The sequence below is a fragment of the Pteropus alecto genome, unplaced genomic scaffold, assembly GCF_000325575.1.
Source record: "Pteropus alecto unplaced genomic scaffold, ASM32557v1 scaffold213, whole genome shotgun sequence".
Taxonomy (NCBI): domain Eukaryota; kingdom Metazoa; phylum Chordata; class Mammalia; order Chiroptera; family Pteropodidae; genus Pteropus; species Pteropus alecto.
Genome location: NW_006434829.1, coordinates 5018319 through 5039350, shown reverse-complemented (window position 1 = coordinate 5039350; position 21032 = coordinate 5018319). Strand labels below are relative to the sequence as shown.

Genomic DNA, 21032 nt, shown 5'->3' with positions numbered 1-21032 from the left:
GCGCGTGTGCGCGCCTGGCTAATCTCAGGGTGGGGGGCATGGCTGGGCGGTGGGGCTCGGCGGGGCCGTGTGGGCAGCCGGATCCCCTCACACGGGCCCTTCACGCCCGCCCTCCTCTCCACAGAAGGCTTCCAGTCCTGGATGTGGCGGGGCCTCACCTTCCTTCTGCCTTTTCTGTTCTGTGGCCACGTGAGTCCCCAGGGAGTTTGTGTGTATCCACTGCTCTGGGCTGACCCCTGGGAACGGAAGGTCCTCAGGCCTCTCCCGCAGTCACCAGTCAACCCTGAACTGGGCCCTGTGGGGTCCAGGGAGGCCAAGGGCAAGGGCTACCCTGGCCTAGGGGACCCCGGTTTCACTGAGGGGGGGTTGTCAGTGTCTCAGGGCAGTTGGTACCAGAAGGCGGGGGACCCTGGCCTTCCCACGAAGGTCCCGGGGGAATGCTGGGGTGAGCAGTGCCCTCTTCCTCCTAGTTCTGGCAGCTCTACAATGCAGTGACGCTGTTTGAGCTCTCCAGCCACGAAGAATGCAAAGAATGGCAGGTATGCATGCGCCTGTGCGTGCGCCTGTGCGTGCGCCTGTGCGTGTGCCTGTGCGTGTGCCTGTGCGTGTGGCATGGGGGTGGTGTCCTGGGGAAGGCTGGGCCGGCTTGGGGAGAATTCTCCCCTCAGCCACCCCCTGTACCCTGCTCTGTGAGGCCCTGCTGCCCAGCCCGCTCTGCTCCTGGGGTCTGGGAGATGGTGGGAGGGAATTCGGGAGGCCAGGGAGGCACTCAGTGGAGGTTCACCCCCTCGAATGCTATGGGACTGAGGGAGGAGCCCTCCCCCACACGCATACCCAGGACCCTGCCTGACCCCGAGGGCTGCCCCCTGTCACCCAGTCGGCCCAGATCTCTGCCTTCCGCTGGCAGAACCCCGCAGTTGGTGGGGTTGTGCTGAGGGGGCTCCGAGGCCTGGGGGTGGGGGTGGGCACTTCAGCAGGGCAGCTGATCCGAGCCGGCACAGCCTTTCCCTGCTGCCCCCTCTTCCTCCGGCCCGCCAGGTGTTCGTGTTGGCGCTCACGTTCCTGGTGCTCTTCCTCGGCAATTTCCTGACCACACTCAAGGTCGTGCACACCAAGCTCCAGGAGAACAGAAGCAAGGCGAAGACGCCGTGAGCCTCGGGGCTGTGCGCCTGGAGTCCCGGACTTTGAGACCGCAGGGGATCCCAGTCGGCACCCTCGCGGCCGATTCGCTCCCCAGCAGTGCCAGTGGCCCCTGGCAGCAGTGACCTCAGGGGCCAGCGCCCCAACCGGGAGCAGGGCCGAGGCCCTAGTCCCCCGCCTGGATGAGAAGGATGTGACCCCAGCCCGTCCTTGCAGTGTTAGCCACCCAGCCTCCCTATTTATGACGTATTTAATACCGAGTCCTCCCCACTTCCCTAGAACCTCCGTTCTCCCCCTGCCGCTCTTGGCCAGACCAGGCCAGTCTTCCTGGGGGAAGGCTAAGCCTCAGGGAGCCCCTGTGTCCCCACTCCCGCATTCCAGCCCCTCAGGGTGGGGTGTGGACGTGCCTCCCGGGATTGGATGTGTGACCTGCTACTTACAGAGTCCCAGGCGGGGGTGGACAGAAGCCCCTGGGCGTCCCGCGGGGCCTCCCAGCCTGGGCACGCCATTTCTGCTATAAGCTCCCACCTCCTTCCGCCTCCCCCTGCCGTGGGGCCGGTACTTCAGTTCTCAGAGAACGCCTGTCTGTGCCTCATGCTCTTTGTGCTTCCCAAGTCTCCTGTCCTGGCCACCACAGGGGGAGTGGCCCTACCTCCCTGGGGCCTGGGGTTCTTGGCCCGTGGAGCAACTAGAAGGGGAGGACCTAAAGTGGGAGGGCTTTCTGAGGGTCGCCGGCAGAGGGCGCCCCAGCCCCTGAATCGTTTGGGTGGTCTGAGGACATTTTTCTTCGACACTGAGTTGGGGTCTGCCCTTGGAGGCTTCCTGATCCCCAAGCCCTCAGCTCACCTTCCCGAACCTTGCTGTGAGTACTCGGAGAGTGGCACTGAGCCCCCCTCCACCTCCGAGGTGCTGGAATGTGTGGAAGTCTGAGCATCCTCACTACTAGGGGCTGCACAGGGCAGGTCCGCCGGTCACCTCAGGCGAGTTCTGTATCCCTGGGGAGACTGAAGAAGAGAACGGGTCCGGTTGAATTTTCTGCCCCTCGTCCCAGACTGGAGCCTCAGCTGCCCCCGAACCACTGCCCTGCAGATGCCCTTCGGCCAGACCGCAGCCATGCTTTGGCTCTCAGAGGGGTTTCCATGTTTTTTAGGTACATTTTAAAAATGGGAAATGTCCCTTCCCCTCCCGTAAGATTCCAGATTTTTACTCTCCCTAGAAAAATAAAAAGACCTGGCAGCATGCCCACGGGGCAGCACTCGGTGGGCCGCGCTGCCTGTCTAGGGCGGCATGCTTGCTTTCCGGTCTGACAGAAGCCCCCACTTCCCTTTCATCCCTGCCCGGCTTCCGGCTTTGGGCCTCCCATCCAGCCCTTTAGGCATCTGGGTTTGCCCTAGCCTAGGCCTCGGCAAACTTGTTCCTGTGAAGGGCCAGATGGTCTGTATCACTACTACCTTTGGCCCGCAGTCCATGCAGAAATGAATGGGTATGGCTGTGTGCCAATAAAACTTTATTTACAAAAACACAGCGACCAGATTCGGCACACAGGCCATAGTTTGTTGACCTCTGTCTTAGACCATCCTTTGTCCATGAGGCCTTGGGTTCTGCTAGAACACTGTTGAGTCTCCAGAGCACGGTTGTGCCTTGAGGAACCTAGTTGGGGTCGGGTAGACCTCAGAAGCCTCTCCCTAGCAGCTGACTTCAGAGAGCCTCAGGCTTGGTGGGGGCCGCAGCACTGGGTAAGGTGGGGGCTGAGGCAGGAGCCATCATCCCATCCTAGGTAATGCTGGCCCCTGAGCTCATGCAGGAACCAGGCAGCTCTCAAACTCTGGGGTGTTAGAATCACCTGGGGCACTTGTTTAAAAACTCCCAGACATTCTGGAAGGATGTTCCGTGAATCTGCAGCTGGGGGGGGTCGTTGAAATCTGTTCTCGCAGGAGGCCAGATGTTCTAGGTTCCAGAACACACCATGGCAGAAGCCGTGGCTCTGAGGGGTAAAGGGAGCTTGAAGACTATTTACATGAGCCGGTGTCATCCTTTTGGAGACAGGCAGATGGTCTAGAGAGAGAACTGACTTGCCAGAGTCAGGAGCTGATGTCACTTTTCATCTTGGGTTTCCAGCAGAGGGAGGGCTGCCGGTCAGGAGACTTGAGCAGGGGTTGGAGGCAGGGGTGGGGGCAGGTCCAGGGTGTTTATTTTGCTGAGTTTCTTCTCTTTGGGGACATGTGTGCCCAGCTCTGGAAAGATGGCAGCCAAGCCGAAGGCTGTAAGAAGTCCTCTGCGTGGGGCGGAGGGGGAAGGGTGGGTGGAGCGGTACCAGCCCTCATGTCCGGGGCTATTGCCTGTGTTCTTCTGATAGGCTCGGGCCCATCCCAGCCCTGGAGCTCCCAGGGGAAGGAAGCAAGGAGCTGGAGGATGCAGCCGTGCCTATCTGGGGAGCCCAGGGAGGCTGGTGACACGGGAACAGCAGGCTTGGGGCCGTGGGGAACACTGCCAAATCCACGTTTATCCACATACTCAGTGGAGTTTGTCACTTCAGGAACTGGCTTTGAAGACCTATTGGGTGTGCAAAGGGGGACACACATGGCTGAGGGGAGGATGTGGAGAGGGCATTCCAGGGTCCTGGGGACAAATGCCAGTTCTAGGGTACAAAGGGACTAAGTCTAGTGCCCTAACCAACTACCACGGAGGCTGCAGCTCCAGTGTGAAGCCCAGAGGTGAGTTCATGGTCAGAGCCCAAGCTGGGAAAGGAGCGAGTTCCAGAATGTTCTAAGAGCCTCACCACAGGCTCTAGGCACCAAGCACTGGATACACCCAATTGCAAGTGTCCTTCGAAAGCTAGGGTTGGGGCAGGATCCCAGGGAGCAGCCTGGGCCTGGGGACCCGTCAGTCCTGTTCCGAGGGTCACGTGCCCGCCCGGAGGGGTCAGAGCAGCCGGCACAGCCGGTGCTGCTTCTGCCGCTGCGTTTTCTTCAGGGCGCTGAGGGCCACCTTGGCGGCCTCCCGGAAGACATCCTCCACGTTCTCCCGAAATTTAGCGGAACATTCCAGATAGAGGGCGGCTCGGATCTGTTCAGAGATGCTCAGGCCCTGGTGGGGGGAGGGGCCAGCATTAGATGAGGGGCCTGGAGCATGGAGGCGCCTCCAGATACCGCCTTGTGGGTTTAGGGCTGGCTCCGGGGGCTCTTGGAGCCGAAGTCCTGGTGTGGGGCGCCTCTCTCCACCCCCGGGCTGGCCCCCACCAGTGCGTGGATGGAGCAGAGGGCCTGTTTGGTGTGGCGCTGCTGGGAGACACGGAGGCCTCCACCCTGCCATCTCTCCAACCGCCGGCAGAAACCGGGGCTGAATTCTGAGAAGCGGGGCTGGTTGGGGTGTCTGCCAGGCCCGCGAGAAGAGATGAAGGCCTCGTGCCCCTCTTCCTTCTCGAAAGTACGATTAGGCAACTGAGCTTGCTATTAAAGTGAAAAGCATCTTTAATTCTAAAACAAATGTACTTTTCCTGATGCTTCTTTCTTTCATTAAACTTCATTCCTTTTATTCCCTCGGGCCTCTCCCTGAAGACCACGGGGTTTGGTTTTGCCTGTGACTCTCATGAGTTGGGTTCACGGCCCAGACTCTGGAGCCAGAGTGGCTGGGACGGCATCCTAGCTCCACTTCGGGTTAGCTGTGTGACCCTGGGCAAGCTAATTAACCTCTCTGGGTCTCAATTTACCTGCTGCAAATGGGGGACACCGATTAGTACCTGCCTTGGGGTTATAAGGATTAAATGAGGTCAGTGACATGGGCTAGCAACAGTTAACATTTCAAAGTTATCATCCTTAGGATCCTTTTTGCTCCGGTGGTTCCAGAGGCCACGAGGGCACCCCAGTTGCAGTGGCCAAAGGCCTGGGCTCCTGGCTGTGGGGTGGGGGTGGGCGGGTGAGGGCGGGGCCCCTGGCTGACCTGCAAGTAGGTGATGGGCTCCAGCTGGGCCGCCCGGAGCTTCCGCAGCTGCTCCTTGTCCTTCCTCAGGTCCGTCTTGCAGCCAATGAGCACCATAGGGGTCCCACGGCAGAAATGCGTGACTTCAGGGACCCACTGTGGAGGGAGAGGCCGGGGATCAGGGCTGGGGCCAAATCCGTGGCCCCCACCCCCAGAGGCAGGCTGGCTGGGAGACGGGCCTCACCTTAATGAGGACGTTGTCATAGCTGGTGGGGTTCATGACGTCGTAGCAGATGAGCACAAGGTGAGTGTTCTGGTAGGACAGGGGCCGCAGCCGGTCATAGTCTTCCTGCCCTGGAATGGGAGAGCAGGTGGGGGTCAGGGAGGCACGCTTCCTGCCCATCCGAATCCCCTGCGTGGGCTCAGATGTCCAAGGGGTCGGGGCCTCCTGGACAAGTCACCCCCGTCTCTGGGCTTCAGTTTCCTCATCTGGACAGCACGTGGCAGCCCACAGTCCCCGATGGCAGCAACGATTACACGACATGAAACCCGGGTAGTGTTCAGAGCCGGGCCTGATCACAAGTATGTGCTCGAAGCGCTGCTGCTGGCAATTACGCTGAGGACGGCTAACCCCCGCCACCTTGTCGGGGTGCAGACTGAAGCCACAGCCCCCGCCCAAAGATGCAGTTAACCCGTTAACCGGGGAGGGTGAGCCCAGGCCAACAGGTGGACTTCCTCCCGCCAGTTCTGGCAGGTGCTGGGGGGGTGAGGGGCTGCTGGAGACAACGAGCTCGCTCCCCACCCAGATCCACCCCACACAGCAGCCGTCACCCCCACATCAGACACCTGGGGAGAACAGAATGCTCCCAACAATGGGTCTCTCCCCAGCACCGAGGGAAACAGAGCCCAGTGCTGGGCTGGAGCAGCGGTGGGCTTGTTTTTTTTATATATAAATTTTATATCTACAATTTCAAACTTAACAAAAATTTCAAAAAACAGCACCAAGAACTCCTTTAGTCAGATCCACGGAGCGTTGACGTCTCGCCACCCCATAAACGCTGAACCACAGGGGAGGCAGAGGCAGACGTGGCCTCCTCAGCCAGGGGTCTGTCCGTGCGGATTTCCTAAGAGCAGCAACAGTCTCTCACCTGCCACAGCACAAGTGTCCGGCTCGGGGAAGCAGGACCGGCATGGTGCTCTAACCCAATCCCCGGCCACATTCAGACTCCACCAATAATGTCCTCTAGTACATTTTTCTGCCGAGCCCAGAAGCAGGCCTGGATTGATACACGGTACTTAGTCATCACGCCTGATATTTTTGAAAAACCCCCACAGTGAGGCCTGTGAGAGCCTTTGAGGCTCATGGGCGGCCCCCAGCCACCTCCACAGAAAGGGGAAGTGACTTTCTTCCACTGAACAGGAATCCCCCACCCCCGCCCCTGCTCCTCTCTCCAGCCTGCAGATGCCCCGAGCGATGCCAGCCTGCCCTCCACTCCCCCCCGCTAAAGGCCTCTCGGGATAAGTGGCCTCTCCAGGAAGCATGGAAGGGCCATGTCCTGCTTCTGGCCCCCCACTGATGAGCACCCTCTCCCTTCCCACTCTCCCCTTCGACCCAGGACCCCTGATGATGTGCAGTGAACAGCTGCCACAGTTATGACGATGGCTGGGCCAGGAGGACTGTCCATGCCGTTGTTCAGCCCAAGTCCCCCCAACACTGGAGAACGGGGGTGGGAGTGCACATCCAGGCCCTCCTGCTTTCATCACCATGAGCTGAAGAAATCCTTATCAGACAGTGGGAAACTGTCCCAGCATGCTATTCCAGCCCATCTCCTCCCCCTTTCTGTCACCAAACTGTCCCCTCTTCTAACGTTGGTCTGTGTCTTTCTAGACTTCTACTGTCCGATAGGGTAGCCGCCAGCCTCGTGAGGCTATTTAACATTAAAAATTCAGGTTCTGCATTACACTAGCCACATTTCAAGTGACTGACTGCCACACAGGGAAGTGGCTACTGTAACAGACAGGGCAGGTGTCAAACGTCTCCACCACTGCAGAAAGTCCTTTCGGACACCGTGGCCCCATCCTCGGCCAAGCCACCAGCGGTCTCCCGTGCCACCTTCCCGCTGGTCTCCTGCTGCCTCTCAGTGCGTCCATTCTTTACCTGGCAGCTGGACGGATCTTGAAACACAAGTAAGATCCTGCCCCTCTCTTCCCAACTGAAACACCTTCGGTGTCTCCCTATGGCCTTCGAGCAAAATCTGCACACCTCCCTGTGGTCCAGATGACCTGGGGCCCGCTGGCCTCGACCATCTCCCCCCGGCCACACCGCTCACCCACTGCCATCCGGCCAAGGTGGCCTCCTTGCTGTTTCTCAAACCTCCTAAGCTCTTGGAGCTCAGAGCTTCTGCACGTGCTGTTCCCTCCCCCCGGCATGCTGGGCCCTCATCTCTTCCCCATCTCCTTCCTCGCGTTTTATTTTTAATCATTCTACTATTCTGTCTCTTTCTACTTAATACCACCTTGTGCTTTATATACTTTCTAGAATGCCCTTGCTTATAAATGATTCAGAAATCCCGACAGCAACCACCGGATGTGCCAGTCAGGAAACCTAGGGACTCCCATGTACAAGGAGAGAAACTGCGTTTCAGAGAAGTGACGGGCCCCGCCCCAGGACGCGTGTCAGCAAACGGGCCGGGATTGCACCCTGGCTCGTTAAATCACAAGTCGAGCGTTCCGTCTGCGACAGAATAGCAACGCTTTTTTTCTGCTTTGTACATTGCAAAAAAAAAAAAAAAAATTATGGGGTTCGAAGCACGACACGCGGTCTCACTCCCTTCTGGAAGCGTCACCAGGCCTGCTGAGCTCCCCGTCCTTCCTCACACCTCCGGGCCGACTCCCCGCCACTTGCCATCACCCCCACCCATTTTGCCCCCACGATCCCCGCTCACGGATTTACTCGTTTACTGCCTGTCCCCCCGGGGACTAAGCAGCACCCCAAAGGCAGGCACCCCGTCTGCCCTTTAAAATGACTCCTGGCACCCAGTGGGCGTCCAGTACTGGCTGCTGAAGTTGTTTAGCTCTGGCCAGAAGCAGCGGAGCCGAGGGCTGAGACCGGCCACTGGGTTTGGCGATTATGGCTGCGACGGTCTCGGCAGAGCTGGCAAAGGCAGACGTCGGGCTGAGAGGGTTGAAGGAGGAAGTGGGGCCAAGCCTGCTCCACCTCAGCACCCCCACCCTGCTGCTCCCTCTTCTGGAAGGCTCTTGCCCAGGTAGCGGCATGGCTCGCTCCCTCCTTTTCCTTCAGGTCTCTGTAGAAGTGTCACCTTCTCGGAGGGCGCCGTCGCAACTGCTCTGAAACGGCCTCCTTCCCGGGTTACCCCACAAGCCACCAAGCCTCTGTTTTTCCTCCTCCCATGTATCACTCACTACCTGATGTCCTGATAGTCTTCCGTTTTTTTTTTGGTCTCCCCCATGAGCACTCGTGCCTGCTGAGGACAGGAGTCATCGCTGTCTGTGCTGCTCACTGTTAACCCCTGAGACTCGGGTCAGCTCGGCAAACGTCTGACGAATGTATGAACAAATGAGTGTGTGCGTGAAATGCAATGACAGTCCCCACGGCTCTCAGCCTTTCCAAGGACGCTGTGCTTGTATCTCTTGTGTAAATTTCAGCCGCTGCTCTGAGAGGTAAGCTGAGAGGGGAGGGTTCTTCCTGTCAGCAGCCCACGTGGCTGAAGGGGCATCTCTCAAGGTCATGGACAGGCTCCCTGGGAGCTGGAGCACCAACTCAAATCCAAGGTCAACTGCCTGCCAAGCCACTCTAAAATGCCAGTTCCCTCAGGAAGCCTTCCACAGCCTTCCCAACTGGGAATTAACCTCTCGGCCTCAGTTTCCTCATCTGTGAAGTAGATATGTGAGAAGCAGGTGAGCCTTGATGACAATACTAATAAAAACGGTTACTATCGAAAGTACTTATTGGCAATGCTCGCTCATCATATGCCAGGCCCCATGAGAAGCCCTGGCCTGCACTGACTCATCATTCTTCACTATGACTAGTAGAGCTGTTATTATCCCCATTTTACAGACGCAGAATCTGAGGAACGGAGAGGCGAATTAACTCGTCAAAGGTCACGCAGCTCAGAGAAAGCTTTGTAAATAACAGAAGACCGTAGGTAGAACTATTGGGGTACCTCTGTCTACCCCAAAGGGTACAGAGGTGTTGTCCTTACCCTATATAGCCCAGCCCTGACCAGGTGAGGAGGAGAAGGCTGCCAACATTTCAAGAACGAGAGGGACTCTGGGAGGGGGACGACTGTGCCTGGCCCGACTTCCCCCAGGATTCCGTGTGGGCCTCCACCCAGGGACCAGGCTGGCCCATGTTAAGACTTCCAGGTGCTGTTGACCTCAGTCTCCTTGGGAGGGGTGGAGTGTCCTAGACACCTCTCTCACATGAGTCAGGAGGGCCAGGCTGCGGTCAGATTCGTGTCCTATGACCTTGGTACCTTCCCTCTCTGGACCTCAGTTTCCTTATCTGGAAAAGGGGGTGATAACCCTGGCCCTGATAGTTAAAGGAATTATATAGGCTGAGCAATGATGGACCAAGGTGAGGTCCAACTGCTACTGTGCTTATTACTAAAATAGAAACTTCTGAGGGGCAGGGGCCCGGCTGGGGGGTTCTAACCCTGGATCTTTAGACCGAGGGGGTCCTCCAGCCACAGGTGGTACTATTACCCTCCCATTTACCCACAGTGATGCTAAGGCTTAAAGGGGCCAAATCAGCTGTCTACAGGCACACAGCGGCCCCACCCTGGCTTCTGCAGATGGGTGTCAAATGTTTAAAAAAGCCTCAGTTACGAGGCTTTTGTTGCTGGCGAGGAAAGGTCTCTGGGGCAGGGAGGAAGTGAGGCTCCGGTATTTCCTTTGTGGGAGGCTTTGCTGCGACAGTCATCTTTCTGGGGGAAGGGGTCCCCGAGGCCTGCGGCTAGGTTCAAGACAGAGGGTGTCATCAGGCTACAGTGGTCCCCAAATCAGCTGGAGGACATACATAGGACAGGTGGGTCCCAGCTCTGGCCAGAGTGTTGGTCATGGGAGGAGTACAGGCAGCGTGAGAAGGTGAAGCTTCCAGAAGAGGAACCCACTTTTAGTAGGGCTACTGGGGCCCGCCCACCTGCATGTCCTCCCTGGAGACTGACGTGGCTGGGCTGGAGCAGTACCGGCCTGGAGCTGCGAGCGTGTTCTAATGATCCGCGGCTCCTGCTCCCCGAGCCTCCAGTGTTCCTGGCCCCTAGACGCCCTAGCAAATCCTCCGTCCCCCACCTTCCTCCTGTTCCCACCTCAGGCCGAGAAGGGGACCACAGCTCCCCACCACCCTGGGCAATCCCCACCCCAAGGCCCAGATAACTCCGCCTCTGGTGTCTTAACATCCCACCTCACCCGCCCCCGCTCTGCCCAGGAAACTTCAGAGCTCACCACAGCTTCCTGCCTCTGAGGGTGTCGGGCGGCAGGCAAGGCTGCTGGGCCATGGGTGCAAACAGCTCCCGCCCCCTTCACCTTCGAGCCTTGGGAGCTCTGTCACCCCCCCCCATTCACCCTCCCGCTGCTTTCGTGTCTGTAACTGTTTCTGCGGGATGGAGACAGGTAGCCAGACTGGCCTCCCCCGTGGGCTGCTGTGGCCCAGGTCCTGGGAGTGAATGAAGTCCAGCCTCCCAGGGGGCCACCCGTCCCAGGGCTCTGGTCATCAGTGGTTGGAAAGATGCCACACTGTACCCCACCTCCTCCCACCCTTGCCATGGGGTCTAGCCCATTGGGTTCTAGAACCTTCTACAACAACCTTTATTAGATTCATCTCTTGCTCGCCTACTCTCTTTCTGTGGTCACCTAGTCAATCTTTTCTGCCACGTTCTCCTGATATCTGTCCACCTCATGGGTAGAGACAGACATCGCTGTTAGCACAGAGGACCTCTCCAGGGGCGTCTCTGCGTTCAGACTTATCCTTCACCCACGGCACAGTCGTCCCACAAGCCTCGCTCTAGGACGAGTGCTGTGCTGGGCACTGGCTTGTGGAAGACGAAGGGCCCAGTCTTTCCTTCGCGCTCTTCCTGACAGCGGGCTTCCCAGGTGAGGACCGGTCACAGCGGGACACCCCTGAGGAGGGAGCTGTCACAGTTCTTCCTTCCTTCCCTGCACTGTCCTGCTGCCTGTGGGGACTGCTAGGAAGAGTCATGCTGAGAAACGGGTGGGGGTTAACAAATCACAATGACAACACAGCTCTCCTTGAGAGCCAGCCCCAGGGTGAGGCGCTGCCCGTCGCCTGGGCCTGCTGTATTGCTCAGGACGATTTTAGTCCTGATTACATGTGAGGAAACCAAGACCCAGGCGTCCCCATGACACCTGGCCAAGGAGCCAGAATCTGACTCCAAAGCACAAGGAGGGACTGTCACTGTCCGGGGCCATAGCGCAGGTGACGAAGTTCTCTCCATCCCTACCGAAGCAGCTCTTAGAGCAAATCCGTTCTTACACCAAGTAGAAGCTTTCCAGAACCTTCACATGGCAACCTACACTGACATGTTCTTTGAGCACCTTTCTCTGGGTGAGACCAGAAAGACCAGAAGTCCAGCGCCGGGTGTGATAGAGCAGGCTTAGGTGAACAGTGAACCCTGGGGACCTGACGGGAGATGCCCTGAGGGAAATCCCGGACTCTTCCGGCCCCACCCACAATGTTAATGAACCTGTCCCCCCTTCCCGGACAGGAAACATGTGAAACCGAGAGTCCCAGACACACCAGGGTTCTTACTGCTCTTGTGGCCACACCCTCAGGAATTCCTCAGAAGCCTTTAGCTTTCCCAGTTCACCCATGGGAGGCTTGGCCTCGAGTTCTGGGAGCAGCCCTGCCGGGCCCTCGTCTAACAAGAGGGGGAGGTCCACAGAGGCCACTGCATGGAAGGTGGGAACACACCCATACAGCAAAGCCTGCCAAAGGCAGGAACAGAAGAGGGGTCTGGGGCAGGGATAGCCCCTCCCCATCCTCTCCAGGTGTTGCGAGAGATGCTACTGGCAGCTCTGGACGAGGCTGGATTTTGGCTCCAAGACCAGAGACTTCACCTCATATATACAAGGCTTGTCTGGGGAAGGGGCACCCGATGACAAGGTTCTGTATAAGTCACTAAACACTGAGTCACAGGTCACTAAACACTGTGTCATGGAGGTAGGGGTGAGGCCTCAGCTGGGGATCCTGACCTATGCTCCCCAATGTTGACTCAGTCCAGAGGGGAGCCAGGGCAAGATGGAAGCTCTCTGAGGACAGACAGTTCCACCCACCAGTGTATCACCCCAATCCTCTTACTGGTCTGCTTTTCCCACCCATCCCCCAACAACGAGGACTCAGGACTAACGCAAGCAGCATGCATCCACTAGGAGCTGCAGGTAGACGCTCTCATTCCAAGAGCTCTGTTCCTTTCTCAGTGCCTGGTTTCTTCCAGGAAACCAACAAGGCACAGAACTGTAGCCACAAAATCCTAAAACCACAGGCTCAGAATTTCGGAGCGCAAAATACCAGAATCCCGTACTGTAGCCCATGGAATCCCAGAAGTGTGGGAATCAAAATTTTCATCCATGGGAACCTGAGCTTCAGGACCGTCTGCCACAGACTTTCGGAGTCACAAGCTCTGATCTGTTGCCCAGAGCATTCTAGAAGCATAGGACTCAGAAATGTTGCCCACGGACTCCATACAAGAGGACTCAAATCTACAGCCCACACAATCTTAAGAGACCATAGCAGGTCGCACGAAATCTGGGCACCACAGGAAGCAGAAAGAAACCTACAGGATTTTCTAGAACCACAGGGGAGGGACGAAGCAGAGGGCTCTCAGCACATGAGCGCTGGGTGGTGGCCCAGAAGCTCACCGTGTCCAAATTCTCTCCTTTTACAGATGGGGCGACTGAGGCCCAGGAGGCTGAGAGGGCCACCAAGCCGGCGCCTCTCTGCGGCCCCCAGGAGTAATGGGCTGTCAGCACCCCGCGGAGGCTGGCGGCCAGGGATGCCCAGATGGGAGACACCGTGCGGGCGGCCTCGGGGACCCTCCGCGCGCAGCCGCACTCACCGGCAGTGTCGTAGAGGTTCAGGGTCACCTCCTTGCTGCCCACTGTCACGCTGGCCGTGTATTTCTCGAATACGGATGGGGCGTAATGCTGTTGATGAAGGAGTCAGGTTGGTTCTTAGGGATGTGGCGGGGTCCTGGGGTCCAGCTGGACTCCTCCCCACTTTCCACCGTCGCCCCATCCAGCTCGGCTCCCCCACCCCCTGGGCTCTGGAATTCCCAAGGGAGACCCCCAGGGAAGCGGCCGACTTTCCCCGAGCAAGACGCCGGGGACCCGGGGTCCGAGCTTGGGGTGCAGGCCCTTGTCCCCAGTGGTCCCGAGCCCGACCCCCGCAGCCTACCCGCCTCCGGCACCCCGGAGGGCCTCACCTCGGGGAAGGAGCCCTGGCTGTACACCATGAGTAGCGAAGTCTTGCCGCATCCTCCGTCGCCCACGATCACGATTTTCAGCTCTTTCCTGCCCGGGCCCGGGGCGGCGGTCGGGGCCGGGGTCTCTGGGGCGTCCATAGCCGGGAACCCGCGGCACTGGCAGCAGCGCGCGGGGCAGAGCCCTGGGGTTGAGAGATCCGAGGCGGGGGCGGGACCCAGGGGAGGGGCTAGAAGAAGCCCCGCCCCCTTCGAGCCGGCACCGCCTCCGCCAGGCAGCCACCCGGGCCGACCTCCCAGCCTGCTTCCTTCCTGCTAAGGTACAAGCCCGGGACGTACACCTCTCATTCAGGGGGAAACTGAGGCAACTGAGAAACGGGATGCTTAGCTGCAAGCGCATCATGGCGTGGCCCCCACCGTCAAGACCCGATCCTTTCCGCGGCTCCTCGCCGGCCACCCCTGATTGGCAGGCTCGGTAGGAGCTCTCTGATTGGCCGGCTTGGCCTCCTACACCAGACAGGGACTCTTTGATTGGCGGACCGACCTCCCTCCCCCAGCACCTGGGTTCGAGGAGCTTTGGTGTCAAGCTCTGGGAAAAGTCCCTCCGCTTTGCCCCGCCCCAGTTGTGTGGCCCGGGACAAGTCAGCCTGTGACCTGTTTCCTCACAAGAGGTAGGTTGGTGTTACCAGGGAAGATGCTGGCACGGGGTTGCGGTCTACGCACCTAGTCTGGCCCTCCCGGCGCCTGTACGCTTGTGGGTTAGGGGTGGAGAACAGCGGTTCCGCTTACCTTCCCCCACCTCCCCTCCCTAGGGACGGAAAGTGGCCTTCTGGCGCCCCCTGCCGGGCGATCGCCTCGGCGAGGGCGGCAGGTGAGCCGCCCCAAACCACGCGAGGAGACTCCAAGGAACAGAAGCATAAACCCAGCAAGACACCTTCAGGGGACGGGGAAGGCCAGAGTAGCTCTAGTGGAAATCAGCTGTGCCCCCTCCCCGCCCCACACCGGTCAACTCTGGAGACTGATAAGCCGTATCCCCACCCATAAATATAACTGTTCTCCGGCCAGCAGCCACACATCTCCCAGTCCCCTGACCAAAACAACTATTCACTGAGCACTCACTAGGTTCAAGGACCACCGGGAGGGCTAGCTGCGAGCACCGGTCCCCCATCCCTTCCCCTCTCTTCGACCCTGGGCTGACTTCCTTTGCACAGGTCAGGAGTGGCAAGGACCCCTGGAGCAGTTGAGCAGCAGGCAGGCCCACGCTGGGGCATGGCCAAGTGAGCGAGCAGGGTCCTCCCAGCTGGGGCGGGACCTCTGGTAGTTTCCTCAGAGAGGGGCTGGCAGGACTCAGGATCTTCTTGCCTCTTCCCCACCTGGAGATTCCCAATTTCAAGTTCGCAGCAAAGATGAGGTAAAACTTTACTTCAGGGAGGAAACTGCCAACCTGGCAGTTCCATACAAGCCAGGGTCGTTTTCAGCGGACGCAAGACGCGGCCTGACCACCAGAGGGCAGCAGCGACCGCCTGTGGAAGCCTCAAGCGAGCCGGAGCTGGGAAGAGGCGGTAAGGTCCCTTTCCAGGTTGTTGAGGGGAAGGCCAGCCAGAGGACACCGGCTGGGTCAGGCACCCCTAGACAAATTTACAGCAACTCATTCATTCATTTTTTTGCAACACACGTTTATTGTGAGGCAGTTGTGTTCCTGCCTGTATGGAGCGCAGAGTCGCTGTTTAGAGACCAGAGCCCCTGTGGGGTTCAGAGGATGAGATGGCAGGGGAGGGGGAACCTGAAATAAGCTTGCAGCGTTGGGAGGACAGGTAAGGGGACAATGGGTTCCCACCCTAGGCCAATGAATGGTGGCCAGAAAACCCCAGCTGGTTAGGCAGTGGCTGGGGAGTGAGGGGAAAAAGACTCAATGCGGTTGTCTAGGTAACTGGGGTAACATCCCACAGGGCCTGGCTGCGGGGCTCAAGCAGGGTGTTGGGCAGAAGGCTCCTGGACAGGCCCAGCTAAAGCTGGGCCCTCAAGTTCTCTCTGCTGCAATTGGCTGGTGAGCATCCTGACGTTGGCAGGAAAAGAGGGGACTAGGTCCAGAGACATGTCAGGATTGACCCCAGGACCACAGGAAGAGGGGGGAAGATGGAAGAGGGCTGAGTGAGGGGGGAGCACTTACCTGTACAGCCATCTTCTCACCTCAGGCCTGACCCCCACAGCAGGGAGCCCAAAGCTCAGGGAGGGCCTGGGAGAGTTAAGAGTAAAGGGAGTCTGCCTCATTCTCTGGGGAGAACTCACTTAGAAAGGTCACCCCACTCTGAGTAAACAAGCTCACCCAAAACTGGGTTAACCTCACGAGCCTGTGGGAAGGCTCTTGAATATCCCCAAAATAATCAGACCTCAGTTTCCACTTTCTCCATCTGAGTAATGGGGCTACAATTTTGACTCACGACAGAACCACTTACACAAAACTGAGAGGAGGGAGCAAAGGGAAAAGCGAGCCCTCCCAGGCCTGCCTGGGTCCAGGCAGGGCAGCCGACGCTGGCCCGGGCCTGCCCACCCACCCCTGCCAGGGCGAAAGCCTGACAGAACCCCAACCCCAGCCGGTTTGGAGCGTGTTTGATTTGGACCCAGCTCCAGTGGTGGTGTTGGGCTGGATCTGTAACTAAAAATACCTGGCAGCCAGGCCAGCTGCTCCGTGCTGCCTCAGAGGCAGCAGGGCCAGGGCGGGCCAGGTGAGGAGCTGGGCACACCCACGTGCCCAGGAGGCCCTGCTCCCTTACCTGCGAGAAGTTTCGAGGACCCAAGTCTTTCTATTGCAGGCATTCTTTTGGAATTCCTGGATTTGGAAAGGCAAAAAAGATGCTTAAAACTGGTTCTTGCCAGAGAGCTTGCTGGGATACAGAGGCCTCGGGGAGCTGGCCGGGTGGTGTTTGTGGAGTGGACTCATGTGGCCTGTGCCATAGTGAGGCCAGCTGAGCCCAGGACAGAAGGGACCAGAGATACTTCTGTCTTGTCAGGGCAGTGTGGCCAGCACAGGCTAGCATGGGGAAGTGAACGACAATGCCTGACTTCCACTCCCTGCCCCTACCCCCCAGAGCGGTCCCCCACTCCACGTGAGGCTGAAGAAACCGAGCCTGCATATACAAAGCTATTCTCTGGGGTCCCAGAGATGAGAAGTGGCCTGGGGAGTCACTGCCATACAAAGAGCGCCCCTCACAAAGCCAGATTCAGAAACAGCTCAAAAGATTATTGGCCAAGCACCTCCTCCGGCGGCATGCCGGGAGACCAGTGCTCCTGTAGGGGCAGGGAGCTGCCAGTTTGAGACAACACAGGACCCGGGTGGCCTTGAGAGTATGGATGGGGTGCCTCTCTCCACAATTCAGGCAGAGGCTGCATCTCCACCCAGAGGGTCCAAAAGGTCCCATGGCACCTAGGCCTCTTCGTGGGTGGGCCGGAAGAGGCGGGACCCTGGCGTCCAGTAGTAAAGCAGGTCCAGCCGCCTTCTGCCTGGGGACGCCCTTCCGCTGGCGTGGCCCTCTAGGCAGCCCCGCCCCTCGCTCCCTGGTGACCAGTGGGCGGGGCCGCCCTCGGCGCAAGGAGGAACACAGCCTGAGGACAGAGGCTGCCCTGTGTCCCTTCCAGCCCCCAGGGAGGTGATGGGGTGGGGAAGACCCAAAGAAAGAGGGGGTGAAAAAGAAATGGAAGCGAGGAGGAGGCAGGGTGGGGATGATCATTCCAGGTCATCGGGACACCTCTCCCCCTCCAAGAATCATACCCAGACCACAGTTTAGCACCTAATTGCTCCCTAATTGGTCCCAGGGAGGGAGTGGAAGAACTGGCTGTAGCTCTCCAGGCAGCAGCTGAAAGGGGAGGGTTTAAATCAACTATCTAACAATACGACGCCCAGAGATGAGAAGTGGCCTGGGGAGTCACTGCCATACAAAGAGCGCCCCTCACAAAGCCAGATTCAGAAACAGCTCAAAAGATTATTGGCCAAGCACCTCCTCCCGCGGCATGCCGGGAGACCAGTGCTCCTGGAGGGGCAGGGAGCTGCCAGTTTGAGACAACACAGGACCCGGATGGCCTTGAGAGTATGGATGGGGTGCCTCTCTCCACAATTCAGGCAGAGGCTGCATCTCCACCCAGAGGGTCCAAAAGGTCCCATGGCACCTAGGCCTCTTCGTGGGTGGGCCGGAAGAGGCGGGACCCTGGCGTCCAGTAGTAAAGCAGGTCCAGCCGCCTTCTGCCTGGGGACGCCCTTCCGCTGGCGTGGCCCTCTAGGCAGCCCCGCCCCTCGCTCCCTGGTGACCAGTGGGCGGGGCCGCCCTCGGCAAGGAGGAACACAGCCTGAGGACAGACGGGCTGCCCTGTCCCTTCCAGCCCCCAGGGAGGTGATGGGGTGGGGAAGACCCAAAGAAAGAGGGGGTGAAAAAGAAATGGAAGCGAGGAGGAGGCAGGGTGGGGATGATCATTCCAGGTCATCGGGACACCTCTCCCCCTCCAAGAATCATACCCAGACCACAGTTTAGCACCTAATTGCTCCCTAATTGGTCCCAGGGAGGGAGTGGAAGAACTGGCTGTAGCTCTCCAGGCAGCAGCTGAAAGGGGAGGGTTTAAATCAACTATCTAACAATCCGACGCCCACGGCAGGTAAAGGCCCACGGCAGGTAAAGACCCCCGCCCCCTGAGCCAGAAGGATTCCATCCAAAGGGGACAGGGGACACCCTCGGGCGGCAGGACGGTTACGTGAGGATCAGGAGGGTTGAATGGGCTCATCAGCGGCAGAGCTGAAGGTAAACCTCAGGTCTGCTGTAAGTATGGAAGAGGAGGCCTGTCAACTTTTACAAAGAGCCTTGCCCTGTCCCCCAACCCCCGGGAGAGGAAGACAGGTGCCAGGTGCAGTGAGGTGCACCCACGTTCCTCAAGCAAAGAACAAGATGGACCAAACCCAGCTTATCTGGTACTGGAGAGACCAACGCATGGCAGCTGAGAGCCAAGGAGCCAAGACACCACCAGGGTAACTTTCAACCACACGGCTTCCCCAGCTCCCGGCATGGAAGCCAGCAGACAGCTGGCATGGGAGGGAGCCCAAAATAACCCAGACAGCTGGGACCACGGGGTGCCATGGACACAGGCGCTGGGCTCTAAGTCAAGACACCTGGAGCCCTGTCCTGGCTGCTGCCGGTGACCTTGTGACCTTGGGTGAATCACGTATACTCTCAGAGGGTGGGTGACCCCAAATCCTGACTGATCAAGGAACAGCCTGTGGAGCTGGGGGCGGGCCACCATCCTGACTCAATACAAGCGGAAGAATGATGCTGGCTCTCTTCCCAGGGGAGCTAGTCTTCCCCTTTGCCCTGAGGCTTTGCCACGTGCTCTGGGGTAGGTCTGTGGGGGAGGAGCTCGCAAGCAGCCCAGCCCCCACTCCCAGCAGCCACATCGGAAAGGATGCCAACAGTGTGAAGCCTGAATGTGAGGCCGGCCCCTTTAATCGCACTTAATCTTCCCACCACCCTTTTCAGCATGCATCGTTATCGTTTTACACAGGAGACTCGCCCAAGGTCACCAGCACAGTGCACAGTCAAGCCCATGGCCACCCGACTTAGAGCCTCCCTTGATTAAGCCCCAAGATGCCCCCAACAGAAATTTCAGAGTTGAGCCCTACAGCTCCCCCAGTCCTCAGTTTAACCTTCACACTAGGGGGCAGGAGATAAAAGTGAGCAGGGCTGATCTGCGGCCCAAAGCCCAAACGGGGGAAAGGCAGTGTGATCAGTGGCACCTGGGCCCAAATGGTTCATCAAAGTCATCACATACTAAAGAACACATGGGGGAAGGGTCAGAGATCAAGGGCCGCACTGTCTCCAGCTGGGGAGCTTCCTGGAGTCAGGATGGAAAAGTGAGCAGCTTGTTAGGAGCTGCCAGTATTACGAAGCCACCTATTCTGCCGAGCACCGAGCTCGCATCCTCTTCACGACACCCCAGGTGTTACCTAGTCCAAAAGTTCTCAAAACGTGTCCCACATGACAGGAGGAGTACCACCTGGGAAACTCGTCAGGCCCCACCTACCGAATCAAACTGGAGGACTGGCCCGAATCGGTTCCCATGGGTGATTTGGCTGCACGCTCCAGTCTGAGAATCACTGACCGAGGGCCACGTATGCGATGGGCTCAGAGACTGTAGCGCGTACCAGGTGACTGCAGGTAAATAGCTACCCGGTTTGTGTGACGCTATTAACGGGGCTCCTTTTAGTGTGTGTGTGTGTGGGGGGGCGGGGATCGTGGGAATTCCCAGAAAGCATACGAGTCAAGAAACCAAGAAACCTCTTTTGCAGAAGAGGCTGGCCCGGATGACAGGCCCTGTGTTTCACCTCCCTAGCAGCCAGACATCGGAGTGGAAGAGGCCAGCTCAGTCACCCCAGACACCCTCACTGGGGACAGGAAGGGACGGCTCTGCTTGGGCCCAGTAGGTGTCTTTCAGAGGCATCCACGACCCTCCCTGCCACAAAACACATCACTGGGAAGCTGTGCCTGGTGCAGCCTCTCCTAGGCTACTAAACCCAGCCAGGGAACTGCACGCCCCAAACTCCTGACAACAGAAGCTGACAGGCCAGGATGGATGGGCTCAGCAGGCAGCCCATTTCACACAGTCAGTCCCACACATCTGTGTGGGGGGAGGGGCCGCAGAACCAGCCTAGCGGGTTTGAGGTATCCGCCCTCCCAGGGCTCCTAGCCAAAGACCCCCAAATCTCCCTTCGAGTTAGGGAAAGGGCTCACACCTACCTTTGTGGGAGTTCTGTCAAATGGGGCCTGTTCCTGCAGTCCAGACAACGCTCCACACGGGTTACTGGCCTGCTGCCCTTCTCTGGCCAAGAGCCTGGGGTGGGGGTGGGAATTAGAGTATTTGTTAGGGAGTTGAAGGCCACAAACCAGACAAGAGCTCCTGGAGGGAACAGGAGCCTTACAATTCCGCCCCCCCCCCCTTCCCAGCTGCCAAGGCAGCCCTCACTCTGGAAAGGCTAAGAGGGGGGATGGTGGCTGAGTCACGAAGGTTCAGCCCGGGCGACGAGCAGCAGGAGGCGACTTATCTGCATTTCCAAAGGCCCGCCCCGGCCGCATCCCCTCCCCCCGAACGGCCAGAGTTGAGGGTTTACCCGGGATCCCTCCGCTTCGGGGGGGAGGGGACCCCGGGGAAGGCCCATTCGGCCTTCCCAGGCCCCAACCCCCACTTCAGCCTCTAGAGGACCCGGTTGGAGGGCGTGCCCTGGATGACCAGATCCGGGCGTCGGCGGCCTCCGAGACGGCCTCACGCCCAAAGTGGGGACAAAGGGGGCCCCCAAGCCTCGGGCTCGGCTATCGAAAGGCGGTCGGGAGCTAGACCTGAGCGCCGAGGCCCGGGCGTGCAGCCTGGGCTCGGGGCCGGGCCTCGAGGGAGCGTTCCCCGGCCTCCGGAAGAGCCGGTCGGGGTCAAGGGGCGGCCTCGAGGCCCCAACCGGCCGCGGGGCCCTTTGCTACTGGCTCCCGCGCG

The 21032-nt window shown here is 58.9% G+C and overlaps 2 protein-coding genes and 3 long non-coding RNA genes across 7 annotated transcripts in view; 2 read left to right on the top strand and 3 right to left on the bottom strand.

Moving 5' to 3' along the window:
- The window catches only part of TMEM120B (transmembrane protein 120B), a 36165-nt gene extending 33501 nt beyond the window's left edge, over nucleotides 1-2664 (top strand). For both annotated transcript variants that reach the window (XM_025045515.1, XM_006910007.3), the window contains exons 10-12: nucleotides 125-189; nucleotides 471-539; nucleotides 1039-2664. In XM_025045515.1, the coding sequence (XP_024901283.1) occupies nucleotides 125-189; nucleotides 471-495 (90 nt within the window). In that variant the 3' untranslated portion in view covers nucleotides 496-539; nucleotides 1039-2664. The remainder of the gene's footprint in view (nucleotides 1-124; nucleotides 190-470; nucleotides 540-1038) is intronic.
- RHOF (ras homolog family member F, filopodia associated) lies at nucleotides 2631-13686 on the bottom strand. Its single transcript, XM_006910006.3, has 5 exons — nucleotides 13518-13686; nucleotides 13152-13239; nucleotides 5303-5412; nucleotides 5080-5214; nucleotides 2631-4227 (listed from the first exon to the last, which is right to left on the bottom strand). The coding sequence occupies exons 1-5, from the start codon at nucleotides 13653-13655 to the stop codon at nucleotides 4063-4065; spliced, it is 636 nt and encodes a 211-aa protein (XP_006910068.1). The 5' UTR covers nucleotides 13656-13686; the 3' UTR covers nucleotides 2631-4062.
- A 361-nt stretch (nucleotides 13687-14047) lies between these two features.
- On the top strand, nucleotides 14048-19968 carry LOC112478361. Its single transcript, XR_003045797.1, has 4 exons — nucleotides 14048-14185; nucleotides 14327-15076; nucleotides 18159-19708; nucleotides 19840-19968. It is a non-coding gene; the product is annotated as an uncharacterized LOC112478361 (long non-coding RNA).
- On the bottom strand, nucleotides 15170-16338 carry LOC112478360. Its single transcript, XR_003045796.1, has 2 exons — nucleotides 16289-16338; nucleotides 15170-15750 (listed from the first exon to the last, which is right to left on the bottom strand). It is a non-coding gene; the product is annotated as an uncharacterized LOC112478360 (long non-coding RNA).
- Nucleotides 19969-20286: 318 nt separating the features above from the next.
- LOC102882207 overlaps nucleotides 20287-21032 on the bottom strand; it is a 3487-nt gene continuing 2741 nt past the window's right edge. For both annotated transcript variants that reach the window (XR_001516725.2, XR_003045795.1), the window contains one exon: nucleotides 20287-20381. This is a non-coding gene — a long non-coding RNA (uncharacterized LOC102882207). The remainder of the gene's footprint in view (nucleotides 20382-21032) is intronic.